The 14,210-nt window shown below is 31.7% G+C and overlaps 3 protein-coding genes across 4 annotated transcripts; all 3 read left to right on the top strand.

Annotated features, from left to right (window-relative positions):
* The first annotated feature begins 207 nt into the window (after positions 1-207).
* On the top strand, positions 208-2,368 carry LOC108808934 (MATH domain and coiled-coil domain-containing protein At2g42475-like). The gene is made up of 4 exons (XM_018581044.2): positions 208-442; positions 595-752; positions 1,027-1,220; positions 1,315-2,368. The coding sequence occupies exons 1-4, from the start codon at positions 342-344 to the stop codon at positions 2,221-2,223; spliced, it is 1,362 nt and encodes a 453-aa protein (XP_018436546.1). The 5' UTR covers positions 208-341; the 3' UTR covers positions 2,224-2,368.
* Positions 2,369-5,165: 2,797 nt separating this feature from the next.
* LOC108808932 (MATH domain and coiled-coil domain-containing protein At2g42480-like) lies at positions 5,166-7,287 on the top strand. Its single transcript, XM_018581042.2, has 4 exons — positions 5,166-5,338; positions 5,411-5,571; positions 5,953-6,176; positions 6,259-7,287. Exons 1-4 carry the CDS (start codon positions 5,238-5,240, stop codon positions 7,141-7,143), a joined length of 1,371 nt encoding a protein of 456 aa, XP_018436544.1. The 5' UTR covers positions 5,166-5,237; the 3' UTR covers positions 7,144-7,287.
* A 455-nt stretch (positions 7,288-7,742) lies between these two features.
* LOC108806193 (uncharacterized) lies at positions 7,743-12,682 on the top strand. Of its 2 annotated transcripts, XR_008936084.1 has the most exons (8): positions 7,743-7,970; positions 8,153-8,422; positions 8,490-9,028; positions 9,099-9,299; positions 9,368-9,438; positions 9,508-9,647; positions 9,735-10,226; positions 12,431-12,682. XR_008936084.1 is itself a non-coding variant. In XM_056989905.1 (7 exons), the coding sequence occupies exons 1-7, from the start codon at positions 7,931-7,933 to the stop codon at positions 10,070-10,072; spliced, it is 1,599 nt and encodes a 532-aa protein (XP_056845885.1). In that variant the 5' UTR covers positions 7,743-7,930; the 3' UTR covers positions 10,073-10,509. The 2 variants fall into 2 exon arrangements, 1 of the variants encoding a protein (XP_056845885.1); XM_056989905.1 differs by lacking the exon at positions 12,431-12,682 and having other exon boundaries at positions 9,735-10,509.
* The last annotated feature ends 1,528 nt before the right edge of the window (positions 12,683-14,210 follow it).

The following is a 14,210-nucleotide window of genomic DNA, read 5'->3' as shown; positions in this document are numbered from 1 at the left end:
TATAAAGAGAAAAGATTTTAGTTTAATTATTATTTTGCTTTCGTATTGCCTAGGGCTTTAAGGAAGTTTTCCTTTCTTCCTCATTCTTAATGATAATTATAATGGAAAAACACTAGAAAATTGCATCCTTGTCTTATCATATAAGTATAAAATATTTTAGTTTAATTAATTATTTTGCTTTTCCTATTGTGCTAGGGTTTTAAGGAAGTTTTCCTTTCTTCTTTTTGTGTCCTCTACTATAAATACAGGACTTCTTACGCCTAAACTTATCATCATACAAAGTTTACGAAATATCTTCCTTGCTAGAAATAACCAAATCTACCAGATTTTTTAAGTCGAATATGTGGGATCAAAGACCTAGTTTCAGGTTTGAGATAGATAACTTCTCCGACAAGGAAGATGTCATAGCGTCTAAGGACTTCGTGGCTGGCGGATGCGAATGGTAAAAAAACATAGAAGGATCTAAACTTAAACTTAGCAAGTTAGCTTGTTAATAAATCGTTCATGTTCTCGCGATTGATTAAATTGTAGTTTTGTTTTTGTTACCTAGCACTGTTTACAAAAGGGTTTCATCTTCGTTTTATATTCTTTCAGGTATCTCGCAGTTCAGCCCAAGGGAGATTATAATGATCAGCTGTGTTTGTTCCTCTACGTTGCAAATCGTAAATCCTTGCGAACTGGTTGGAAGAGAAGTGCTAAATATTACTTTCTTGTGCTGAATGAGTCCAACAAAGAACTCTATAGATCATCAAGTACGTTATATCTTTTCTTGTTTGACTCTTTTCTTTTATTCTTTTTTTTTTGTGTAATTGCATGTGTTTGGAAGTTACAAACGTTTAGCACTGAGAGACTAGATATTAACTATTGATTTGCAAGATCTCTTTTGTGATGAGCTTACATAGGACTCGTTGATAAATGCGATAGGCCTAAACTCATGTTTGAATCTTAAAGAGGGAGAAATTAAACATTAAGCATGTGACGGATGAAGAACTTAACTTTTTGTTTTTTTTTGTATTTGTTCCACAGTAATGGGAAAAAGAAACTTGTTTTGCGCTGAGAATCCAGCATGGGGTAGCCGAAAGGCTTTGCCTCTAAGCAAATTTCAGGAAAGTGGGTTTTTGGAGAATGATAAACTCATCATTGAAGTCTACATTAAAGTTGTTGAAGCTTTTGATGGAGAATGCGGGGATATCAATGGTTTTCAAGTTTTTGCTGCTCATGTAAGTAGAAAAAAAGTATATGTCTCTTCTTTTATTTTTGAAGAGAAACTTATGATTTATATGGATGAGTAACAAAAACACGTTTTCTTGGCAGGTTGCTTCAGTGAAAAAGACATTCGCAGAGCACGTGGCGAAGACAGAATACAAGAATACTCTGAGTAACGCTTGCAGCAAGTTGAGTGAGCTTGCGGAAGTAGGAGCCAAGCTGGACTGGTTGAAGTCAAAGTTTGATGAAGTTTCCTTCAAGAGGAAGAACGCAGACGATGCTGCTGATGAGTCTCTGGTCCCACTACTTGAGGAACGCATCAAGAATCTTGAACTAATGGTATCAGGCTTCAAGAAGGACTGTTTGAAGTCAAAGCGTGAGAGGAAGAAATCACATGCTGCTGATGAATGTCGTTTCCAAAAACTGGAAGAAAGCGTCAAGAATCTTGAGCTGATGGAACTAGGATTGAAACTGGACAGTTTGAAGTCGAAGCTTGAGGAGGTTTCCTTGGAGAAGAAGAAATCACATGATGCAGTTGAGTCTCGGGCCCAACTGCTCGAGGGGCGTCTCAAGAAGATTGAGCTAATGAAAACAGGCTCTAAACTGGACAGTTTGAAGTTGAAGCTCGAGGAGATTGCCTTGGAGAGGAAGGAATCATATGATGCTGATGAGTCTCGGGTCCAACAACTCGAGGAACGCATCAAGAATATTGAACTGATGGATATAGGATTCAAGCTGGACTCTGTGAATACAAAGATTGATACTTATGACGAGTCTCTAGTTCAACAACTCGAGGAACGTGTCAAGGACATGTCAAGGAAAGTGGGATTCAAGCTGAATTGTTTGAATACAACGATTGAGGAAAGGTTCTTAGAGAGGACGAAATCTGATGATGCTCGGTTCCATCAGCTTGAGGAAAGCGTCAATAACATTGAGCTGATGGTGTCGTGTCTGAAAGTTGAACTAGACAAGAAAAAGGACAAATCTGTTGCTGAAGGATTTTTGTTGGTCGACTAGGCTTTTGCTTGATGTAGTGAAGTTTTTCGTTTAATTATCTTATTTAGAAGCACTAATGTCTTTTCATTTTTCTCCTTTTATTTTGGTTTTTAGTTTTGCACTGTGAACTCTAGAGATTTGACATAATCAAAAGTGTTTTTTTTTTCGTTCTGATTTAATCCCAATTAACCAACAAAAAGATGCTTCTCGTAGCTAACCAAATTTTCACGTTGGCAGGAAACTAATATTATTTATATATAAAGATATTGGTCAACTAGGCTTTGCTTGATGTAGAGATCAACTATAGTCTAGAGATTCGGCTTCTAAACAAAACGACATGTTAATATTACTATTTGGCTTTTGATTTTCTATCTTACTATAAAAGTTAACATTTCTAAGTAAATTTTTAAATGGTAATACTTATTTTAGTTTAATTATATAGAATAATAATTTAGTTTTACTTTTAGTTTTTTGGGAATATTAACATTTTGAAAATGATGAATTATCATATTAATTATTATATTCTTAATTGTTTATGTTAAATTTTGAATTTTTCATATATATTAAGTTTGTATATGTATAATGTTTTTACTTTTGTTAGTTTGCCTTATTCGATATTGATTTGTATTTTACTATGAAATAAATAGTTTTTAAAAAATATTGACATTTTGAAAATAATTATGTAAATAATGATAACGTTTTCAATGGTTTATAACCTCAGCTTTTATATAGTATAAATTTATAGAAAAGTAATTATATTATATTTATATTTTTTTATATTAGGAGAATAGAAACATGACTATAATAGTTAATAATTTACTAAAATAATACAGTAGAAACTCTATAAGTTAATAGTCTTATAGAATTATGATTATGATATTTAATAATTTATAAAATAATTAATTTTATAAAAGTTATATATATAATATTATTTTTATATAAAATAAGAAAATAGTTGATAACATTGAGCTGAATTGTTTGAATACAACGATTGAGGAAAGGTTCTTAGAGAGGACGAAATCTGATGATGCTCGGTTCCATCAGCTTGAGGAAAGCGTCAATAACATTGAGCTGATGGTGTCGTGTCTGAAAGTTGAACTAGACAAGAAAAAGGACAAATCTGTTGCTGAAGGATTTTTGTTGGTCGACTAGGCTTTTGCTTGATGTAGTGAAGTTTTTCGTTTAATTATCTTATTTAGAAGCACTAATGTCTTTTCATTTTTCTCCTTTTATTTTGGTTTTTAGTTTTGCACTGTGAACTCTAGAGATTTGACATAATCAAAAGTGTTTTTTTTTTCGTTCTGATTTAATCCCAATTAACCAACAAAAAGATGCTTCTCGTAGCTAACCAAATTTTCACGTTGGCAGGAAACTAATATATCTTATTAAAACAGAAACATTCTGTTGGACCTAACATTTATTTTGTAAGTTTTTAAATTAAATACACCTTTATACTTTATAGTTAAACTTACATTAAATCATTAATGTTTCTTTCTTTATACTACTATCTATGTTTCCAAACAATATATTTATTTCTTTATGCTACTATCAATATTTCCAAACAACATATTTTTTATACTACTATCAATATTTCCAAACAATACAATAATTAATCTTAGTTATGTTATATCTATCATTTTCTTTTTAAAATTTTGTAGAAACGTCATAATTTCATAAATTGTAAAATAATGAACTTTAAAATTTGGAGTATAAGATTACAAATTATGAAATTATTACAATTTAAATCAAATTAGATTACATATCGGTCATCTAACAGTTCAATCGGTTAATCTCGGGTTTTAGTAATTTTTTTAATATGAATATTTTAAAAACCTAAATTGAATTGTCAGATCTTCGAATTAACCGGTATAATCAAAATCGGGTTGAATTTAAAAACGCTGATTTAAATGCAAAAATATTTTAAATATACACTTTTAAAAATTACCAAAATATTTGTTAAGTTATTAGTGAATTTTTTTATCGTAAAATATTCCGCGCTTCCAAAGCGCGGGTCAAGATCTAGTATTATTTATATATAAAGATATTGGTCAACTAGGCTTTGCTTGATGTAGAGATCAACTATAGTCTAGAGATTCGGCTTCTAAACAAAACGACATGTTAATATTACTATTTGGCTTTTGATTTTCTATCTTACTATAAAAGTTAACATTTCTAAGTAAATTTTAAATGGTAATACTTATTTTAGTTTAATTATATAGAATAATAATTTAGTTTTACTTTTAGTTTTTTGGGAATATTAACATTTTGAAAATGATGAATTATCATATTAATTATTATATTCTTAATTGTTTATGTTAAATTTTGAATTTTTCATATATATTAAGTTTGTATATGTATAATGTTTTTACTTTTGTTAGTTTGCCTTATTCGATATTGATTTGTATTTTACTATGAAATAAATAGTTTTTAAAAAATATTGACATTTTGAAAATAATTATGTAAAATAATGATAACGTTTTCAATGGTTTATAACCTCAACTTTTATATAGTATAAATTTATAGAAAAGTAATTATATTATATTTATATTTTTTTATATTAGGAGAATAGAAACATGACTATAATAGTTAATAATTTACTAAAATAATACAGTAGAAACTCTATAAGTTAATAGTCTTATAGAATTATGATTATGATATTTAATAATTTATAAAATAATTAATTTTATAAAGTTATATATATAATTATTTTTATATAAAATAAGAAATAGTTGATTTTACCATATATATAAACTAATATTAAGAATTCCGCATTCATATTTTATTATATTATTTAATATATAAAGTTTTATTAACTTTATTAAATTTTAATTTATAGAGTTTCTGTAGTAATAATATTTATGATTTAAATAAAGAGTGGATTTAGTTTAATTATTCATTCTACGTATAAAAAATATCATTCTTCAGTTTTAGGGCTTTGAGAAAGCCTCGTCTTTATAAAGTTATAAACACCTTTTTTATCACCAGCAGGCCAAGCAACAGAGTTTCTGAAAAACTAGGAAAGGGTTAGGTTAGATATGTGGAACCAAAAGCCAAGTTTTAGGTTTGAGATAGAAAACTTCACGGAGAAGAAAGCTGTCGTATCGTCTCAGACATTCGTGAGCGGCGGATGTGAATGGTAACACGAAAATTATCGCATCTTTTTAATTAACTGATTTGTTATTTTGTTTCATAATTCATATTCTTACAGGAATGTCCTTATTTATCCCGAGGGAGATCGTCTTTCTGATGGTCACTTGCCTTTGTACATTAACGCAAATTCTACAAAGTTGCGAACTGGATGGAAAAGGAGTATTAACTTTTACTTTGTTTTGTTGAATCAATCCCACAAAGAACTCCACATATCACCAAGTAATGAAGTTTTATTCCTTTTTTTATGTGGAATACATTTATCAATGTTTGAATCTTTTTTTTTGTTGACATGGAATTTGTTTTTGGAACGTACAATAAGATCTATTTTGTAGTTGACATGCTAATCATATTGCTTTGTTGCTGCGACAGGAAATAAGCCTAAACTCATGTTTGAACAAAATGCAATTAGTTAAAGGAGTTTATGTAACTGTTATTTTAATTTATTTTATGTTTCATAGTTAAAGGAGCTTACATAGGACTCGTTGATAAATGCGATAGGCCTAAACTCATGTTTGAATCTTAAAGAGGGAGAAATTAAACATTAAGCATGTGACGGATGAAGAACTTAACTTTTTGTTTTTTTTTGTATTTGTTCCACAGTAATGGGAAAAAGAAACTTGTTTTGCGCTGAGAATCCAGCATGGGGTAGCCGAAAGGCTTTGCCTCTAAGCAAATTTCAGGAAAGTGGGTTTTTGGAGAATGATAAACTCATCATTGAAGTATACATTAAAGTTATTGAAGCTTTTGATGGAGAAGGTGGAGATGTATCCAACAACAAGAAGAAGACTGTTGATATCAACGGTTTTCAAGTTTTTGCTTCTCAGGTAAGTTAAATGGATCTGTTTTATGTATTTAACAACTTGCTTTATAGGGTAACATAAACATATTGTTTTTTTTCCCTGGCAGGTTACTAAAGTGGGAAAGATATTCACAGAGCACCCAGACATTGCAAAAGATTTCAAAACAACGAACCAAGAAGTGAAGACAGCATACATGAACGTCCTCCTCAGGGTCATTAAAACACTTCATAAGCCTCCAAAGAGCCTTTCAGAGACTAGACTGAGCAAGGCTAGCAGCGAGTTGAGTGAGCTGATGGACGTAGGTTTCAAGCTGGACTGGTTGAAGTCAAAGCTTGAGGAGGTTTATTTGGAGAGGAAGAAACCAAATGTTGATGGGTCTAAGGTCCAACAACTCGAGGAACATGTGAAGGAACTGGGCTTGAAGCTTGACTCTTTGAATGCAAAGCTTGATGAGGTTTCCTTGGAGAGGAAGAAAGGAGATGATACTAACGAGTCTCGTGCCAAACAAGTAGAGAAAAGAGTCAACAATCTTGGGATGATGGAATTGGAACTGCGCTTGAAGCTTGATTCTTTGAATGAAAAGCTTGATGTTGTTTCCTTGGAGAGGAAGAAAGCAGATGATACTATTGAGTCCCGTGCCAAACAAGTAGAGAAACGCGTCAAGGATCTTGCGCTGATGGATTTGGGATTTAATAAGCGTTTGAATACGATGCTTGGTGACTGGGAGAGGAAAAAATCACATGAGACTAGTGTCTTTGCCTCTCGAATCGAACAAATGGAGGAACATGTCATGGGTCTAGGGTTCAAGCTGGACAGCTTGGATACAAAGCTTGAAGAGATCTCCAAAGAGAGGAAGAAAGCTGACAGTTGTCTGGTCCAAAAACACGAGGAAAGCGTCAAGAACATTGAGATTATGGTCTCGCATCTCAAAGCTGAACTTGACAAGAAAAAGGACAAGACTTCTGATGATGGGTTTCTGCTGGTCGACTAGGTTGCTTGACCTAGGCTAGAGAGATCAAATTATTAGTTTTTAGTTTTTTTCTTTAGAAATAAAAAAAACATACTCTCTGGTTGTACCTTTTTTTCATTTGAATGCTGCTTTCTGAATTCCCAATAATCTAGAGATTCAACTTAGTTAATAGACTGGTTCCTGAACGTAGCAAGCTATAGCTTTATGTTCTGTTATGGTGACATTTTCATCTTTGTTTTTTTTCATTATTTGCAATTAGTCCACCGTTGCACCGATCCAAAACGTAGCAAGCTAGCTTATGTTCTGTTGTGGTGGCATAGTGATTCTATCTTTGTCACAGCTGTTTTATTAGTTATTACTTATTACACATACAAATCTAAGTGGTCTGATAGAAGTCGCCTGTTGATAAACATTTCAGTAAGTTTTGTATCTTTCCTCTATAAAAAAAAACAGAGGATTTGCTTTGAACTCTGTTCTTAAAAATGTAACGCCCAAACTAACACTTTGGGGGTTTCAAAGAAAAAGACGTAAATACCCTGTACGTTATACTCATCCTATTATAGTGGGCCTAGGCTAGGCCCAATTAAGCCCAATAACTCTTTTAGAAGCTTGGAAAAGTCTCGATGACGGTAGATCAGTCGGCTGTGTCGTGTGCGGACGTATTATACTTTTCCTCCGTTCTCGTTTTGCCGATATGCTGCTCCGGCCTAGCGGTTAGCCACCGATAATCCTGCCACGCCCCCCGCCGTAGTTGCACGTCGTCGTTTTGGCTGTACACAACAAATCCATTTTCTGAGGCAACGACCAAATGGCTAACAAGTCACTGAATCGTCTTCTATGGAACTTCTGTAAGTTCTAATTTTTACACTTTAAGAGTGTTGTTTAACATTGAGAAAAGTCACTTAATGAATGCGAATATTGAATGTCAAAAATTAGTAACTCGATGTTTCCTCTTGAGTTTTTAAAATTGAAAGTTTTGAACTTTATTGAGAAAGTTTCAATTTTTATATATAAAGTTATTATTTTTCAGTTGTACAAGATTCACCGTTGAAGAAGAGACGAGAGTTGTACCAAGGAGTACTCTACAACGTAATCAAACGGTTTCAGTCAAGGCTACCAGAATCAGGCAAGGAGTTAGAAGTGTCACACGAGGCCAACAAAACGCCAAACTCGTCTGAGTTAGACAGTGACAGCTCCGGTGACGAAGACACAAGCGATGGAAAGTGGAAGCTAGACTTAGCTTGGCTCAACAAAGCACTTGAGCCAGCTACTCAACTCCGTAGATGGGCTCTTCCAACAGGTCTATATAGTTCTTGTTCTTTGGTTTTTGATTCATAATGTCTGAGATGGTGTGTTATCTTCTCCAGGAGAGAAATCACAACCTGGTAGTAGATCTCTGTCTGAGATCATTGCTAGTATTCAGAAGAGTAAGCTAGGGATAGAAGGATGGACTCTCGGTGATCTCACAATCGGTCTCTACCTTATCTACCTTAGACAAGCATCCTTGTCTCCCTTTGAGGACGTCAAGGGCGTTCAAGTCCTTTCAGAATCTACAGTTTCTGATCTCATATACAACGCAGAGTTAGCCAAAGGCTGTTACAGGGACAGTGTGAGTGGTCTCGCTAAGAACACGATGCTCCGAGAAAACAACATTCTTAAATTTGTGAAAGATTCGAGCGTTATGAGACCCGGTTACTACGTTGGAGTTGATCATCGGAGGAAGCTTGTGGTCTTCGGAATACGCGGGACGCATACTATCTATGATCTCATCACTGACATCGTCTCTTCGAGTGATGATGAGGTCACGTTCGAAGGATACTCGACGCACTTTGGAACCGCTGAAGCTGCGAGGTGGTTTCTTAATCACGAGTTGCAGACTATAAGAAGGTGCTTAGAGAGATACGAGGTGAGTGTAACGTAACGATCACAGTTGTTTTTGTGTATATGACATGAGAAGAAGGATTGTTTTTCTGTAGGGATACAAGTTAAGGCTTGTTGGTCATTCTCTGGGAGGTGCTATAGCTTCTTTGATGGCGATTATGCTGAGGAAAATGCCGAGGGAGGAGCTGGGATTCGACGCTGAGATCATTTCAGCCGTTGGATATGCGACACCTCCTTGTGTTTCCAGAGAGCTTGCAGAGAACTGCTCTGAGTTTGTGACAACTATTGTAATGCAGGTCAGGAAAAACAACTAAGTCTTTCTTTGTTGAGATTATTACACTCACGTCATGTCTGCTAATCTCAGGATGATATTATACCTAGACTGAGTACAGCTTCTCTAGCGAGATTGAGAGATGAAATCCTTCAGACCGATTGGTAAGTAAGCAATACACTTCTTGAAACGTTTACAATCAGTTTGTTAACCACCATGATTGGTAAATGCAGGACAAGTGTGATCGAGAAGGAAGAGTGGAAGAGCGTATTAGATTTGGTAACAAACGCGAAACAAGTCGTATCCTCTGTGCAAGACGCAGCTCGTAAAGTTTCCGAGTATGCAAAATTTGGAAACAAGAACGACTTTCCTGGTAAACTGGCACTAGAAGAGGGTATCATGTTTTTAATGCTTATTAACGCTTCTTCACTAATCTCGTTCTTTCTTGATTCTTCACCAGAACTCCCTTCATCATCCAAGAACAATCAGTCTGATTCTCTGAGTGCTGAAACTACAACCAAAGATGTCGTTAAGTTGCCAGAAGAGTTGTACGTACCGGGAGCGGTTTACTATCTGATGAGGAACGTGAGAGGAAACACGAAAAGCTCAGCAGGGAAGAAAGTGGAATACTTTAGTCTATGGAAGAGAGATCCAGGACAACATTTTCAGAGGATACTTCTCTCGGGTAATTTCATTACAGACCATAAATGTGATAGTCACTACTACGCTCTGCGAGATGTGCTCAAAGGGTTTCCTGGTTTCATCGACGAAAGCATCTTTAACAAGAGATCTAAGTGATCTCAGAGATGATTAGAACAATGTTTAGTTTTGTCTGCGAACATTTCTTTATTATTTTTAGTCTTGGTTCGAAAAAGCGAGCGATTCTGTCGCCATGGCGCTAAGCGCCTTAAAGCGAGCACCTCCTCGCATAGGGACCCCATTGCCAGGCGAGGTACGTGAAGCACTCGCTTTCTCTCGCTTTTCCTCGTTTTTGCTATTTTGCGAAAGCTTTAAAAACGCCGCTTTGTTGTACCTATACAAAAAAAAAAATTTGATTCAAAATTGTAAACTTAACAAAACGGTTGAAGAATATTTAGTGTATCAAAAGTATATGCTCTGATCACGTATTAGGCGTGTAGAGGAGGCTTCCACAATCCCACTAACCTAGGATACAATCCAACTAACCCTATTTCTTCTCTTATACAAATAACTCTACAAACTCTTAAGTTAAAATCAATAGCTTCTCTTCTCTTGAACTTACGGCAGTAGCATATTCTTTGCAAGGTTTTTGGCTGATCAGTAACTTCTTTACGACTCTTGTTTATATTATAGTTTTTTCTTGCTAAGTCAGTAACGTTTTCTTTAATATATGAATCATGTCAGTAGCTTGTTTATAAGTGATCATGTCTTGTTTATATCATAACTTTTTCTACTTAAGTCAGTTTCTTTAATGTAAGTTTATATCTTGTTTCTCATTGTATGTTTGTTTATGTTATACATATATACTAGATTTTGACCCGCCCTTGAAAGGGCGGGTATTATTTTCACTTTTATAAAATATATTATTTGTTTGTATTTATTGAATGTATTTATTTTAGTAAAATATTCTTTATAATAAGTTCGACATATAGAGTCTTTCTCGTAAACTATGTGTTTTTGGCTTTGTTTTATTCCCTCTCTAATAAATATATTTATTTGGCTTGTTACTAAAATAAATAATTTTAGAACGCAAATGTATAATACTTTAATATTGATATTTTGTTTAAACAATGTGACATATTTCTATATTAATTAAATTATTGTATTTTAATTTTTTATACAAATAAACATATTTGTGTAGTTTGTTGTTAAAAAAATTGATTTTGAATGCAAGTATACAGTACTTTTATATTAATATTTTGTTATGTGCAGCCATTATATTTTGTTCAAATATAAATCATTTTCAAATACTTTTGTTATTTGAACATTTTTAGTTTCCTATACATTAGAACAAAATTCATACAGACCCGGGGGATTCAATTTGAAAATCACACATAAATCTATATCCAAACATGGCCTAATATCAAAACCAAAAAAATCTATACCCGAAAAAATTGACCAGTACCTAAATGGGTACCCAAATATTTATTTCTAACGGATTCCGTAAACAAATAAAAAATATTTTATGTGTTTGGCTAAATTAAGTGAAATATAAAATTTTATCCAGTAATATTTGTAAAATATTAATAATGATCAATATATGAATATCGATTTGTTTCAGTAAGTTTTGGAATTGTAATTAATGAATTTTAATTGATTTGAAATGCAGTGGTATAATCTGTAAATAAAAAAAATACAAAAAGGAAGTACCTAAAAAGAAATATCAAAACCCAAAAATATATACCCGAAAGAAACGACCCGTACCTAAATGGATACATGAATGTATATGCCTAACTGATTTTGTAAACAAATAGAAAATATTTTTATGTGTTTGGATAAATGAAGTTAAATATAAATTTTTATTTACTAATATTTTTACAATATTAATAATGATCAATATATGAATATCGATTTGTTTAGATAATTTTGAAATTTTAATTAATTAATTTAAATTAATTTTAAATGCAATGGTAGAATCTATAAATAAAGAAAACACAAAAAAGAAGTACTAAAAAGAAATTTCAAAACCCAAAAAAACTATACCCGAAAGAAACGACTCGTACCTAAATGGGTATCCGAATGTTTATGCCTAACTGATTTTGTAAAAAAAAATATATATATTTCTATGTGTTTGGTTAAAATAAGTGAAATATTTTTTTAATAGTAATTTTACATATTAATAATGATCAATATATGGAGACATCAATTTGTTTAGATAAGTTTGGAATTATAATTAATTATTTTCAATTGATTTTAAATGTAGTGGTAAAATCTGTAAATAAAAAAAAATTACAAAAAGGAAATACCTAATTTTTTATTAATGCAATGACTAAATGTGTAAATAAAAAGAAGTAAATATATTGCTATTCCTTTTTCCAAACAATTCTCATTTAATATTGTTATCCGTGTTTCCAAACAAACTTCCTTTTTAAACTCTTATCCAAGTATCCAAACACACCGAAATTGTACTTCAGCTTTAATAAGATAGATGGTCTAGAAATTACCTTTTTGTTGCAGGATACACAAAGCGTTCGCTTTGAGGCGCCATGGCGGTAAGCGCTAATCTCCCACCTCTTCGCTTCGTCTCGCCACACGCTTTTTCGAACCAAGTTTTTAGTCAACATCAAACAATTTTATGAATAAGTTATCAGTTTATTACAGGCTTATAGCTTAAAGAGTGTGTATGGTTCACTGATAACAGTTTGTTTGTATGCAAACAGTTTTAAGAATAAAACTATATTAGAACCCGCCCTAAAGGGCGGAAATTGATTTGTCAAATTTCAATTAATAATATATGGTATATATAATATGTGTATATAATATTATATATATTTTGTGTAACATTTATATATATATACATATTAGACATATTAAATATATATAGAATTTAACAGTGTTATAATTTGTGTTGTATTATTAGTTTGTATTTAATCTTCTTTCATTTCTAATATAATAATTTGTCTTGTCACACCTTTTACCTTTTAACACACATAATTATGCCTTTTTCAAAAAAAACTTATACACATAGTCTCGTAAAATGTAATATATAAAAAACATATTTAAAAAATCTACTAACCATATGCCACCATTATTTGGTTGTTTGAACAAAAAAAATCATGTTCTTGCATAACTGTGTATGTTGTGATATGATGTAGGTGAAGAGTAAATATATGGAAGTAAAGTTAGTGATACGAACATGAGCCTATGTTGGTCTATGCCATAATTATTTGGTTTTTGGAAGATCAATGAGCATAAGCTTACACGATCTTTGTATGCTTACGTTGTAAATGAGTCGGATATTTTTTCTCTTATATCTGGAATGATATGGAACTCGTTGATTTAAGAATGGTTCAGTTTTATATGATCTAATTATATTAAGAGATTAACCAAAAATATTATAAAAGTGTTACTAGTTAGGTTTAACTAATCTATATTGGTTAAGATTTGGTTTAATTTAAGTTGGTAGGTTACATTGTATAGGAGGTATGATATATTCTAGCAACAACTATGAAAGAGTCCAAAATTTAAATGGGAACTTCAAATAGTAGATAATCCCTAAATTAATAGATTAGATACTAGAGTTTGATCCGTGCGTTTTTTCAGTAATTATATATATATTTTAAAAACAAAAAAATTATTGATTTCATTTATACAATGTTAGTGTATTGTTTAAAATATATATTTCGTTATGTAGTCTTTATAGTCTGGAAATAGATTTTTTTTATGTGGTTGGATCAATTATGTAGTTATACGGTATCAATATTTTATAAATGAGAATATGTAATATAAACACTTCAACTAAATTTTGTTAAACTTTTTAAAACCTAAATTTTTTTATATCCAGTGTAATATCCAACCTAATTTTTTGCTCATTTTAATATACAAATTGATAAAAACTATACCTATTTTAATATCTAAACTTTGTTTCTTTTAATCAAAAATAAAAGTAAATTTCAAACGAATTTTGAAAATCTCTAAAATTTACAAAATAAATATTAAAAAAATCTTACTTTATTTTATGTTTGAGAAAAAGAATAATATTAAGGTCACATATTTTATTTGTACTTCATTATTAAAAGCAGTGGCATTGACCGTAACATTAAGGATGAAATGATTTAATATCATCCAATTAATTACTGTTAATCATTATATAGATAAATATAAGATATGATCTAACATCATTTAATTAATTACTGTTAATCATTATATAAGAAATGAGCTTTAATGCTTTGTAGATAAGGAAGGTCACGAGATTTAGTTTTCCTAGTTGAGATTTTTTTTTTAGTTAAGATTTAAT

The sequence above is a fragment of the Raphanus sativus genome, chromosome 6 (assembly GCF_000801105.2).
Source record: "Raphanus sativus cultivar WK10039 chromosome 6, ASM80110v3, whole genome shotgun sequence".
NCBI lineage: Eukaryota > Viridiplantae > Streptophyta > Magnoliopsida > Brassicales > Brassicaceae > Raphanus > Raphanus sativus.
This window is presented reverse-complemented; position numbering and strand designations above follow the sequence as displayed.

Excerpts from the sequence above, each read along its gene's own strand:
- LOC108806193 (XM_056989905.1), top strand. The coding sequence starts at position 7,931 with ATGGCTAACAAGTCACTGAATCGTCTTCTATGGAACTTCT. Across the intron at positions 8,423-8,489 it reads TAGATGGGCTCTTCCAACAG|GAGAGAAATCACAACCTGGT; the intron begins GTCTATATAGTT and ends TATCTTCTCCAG. Across the intron at positions 9,648-9,734 it reads AAACAAGAACGACTTTCCTG|AACTCCCTTCATCATCCAAG; the intron begins GTAAACTGGCAC and ends ATTCTTCACCAG.
- LOC108808934 (XM_018581044.2), top strand. The coding sequence starts at position 342 with ATGTGGGATCAAAGACCTAGTTTCAGGTTTGAGATAGATAACTTCTCC. Across the intron at positions 443-594 it reads GTGGCTGGCGGATGCGAATG|GTATCTCGCAGTTCAGCCCA; the intron begins GTAAAAAAACAT and ends ATATTCTTTCAG. Across the intron at positions 1,221-1,314 it reads TTCAAGTTTTTGCTGCTCAT|GTTGCTTCAGTGAAAAAGAC; the intron begins GTAAGTAGAAAA and ends TTTTCTTGGCAG.
- LOC108808932 (XM_018581042.2), top strand. The coding sequence starts at position 5,238 with ATGTGGAACCAAAAGCCAAGTTTTAGGTTTGAGATAGAAAACTTCACG. Across the intron at positions 5,339-5,410 it reads GTGAGCGGCGGATGTGAATG|GAATGTCCTTATTTATCCCG; the intron begins GTAACACGAAAA and ends ATATTCTTACAG. Across the intron at positions 5,572-5,952 it reads AGAACTCCACATATCACCAA|TAATGGGAAAAAGAAACTTG; the intron begins GTAATGAAGTTT and ends TTTGTTCCACAG.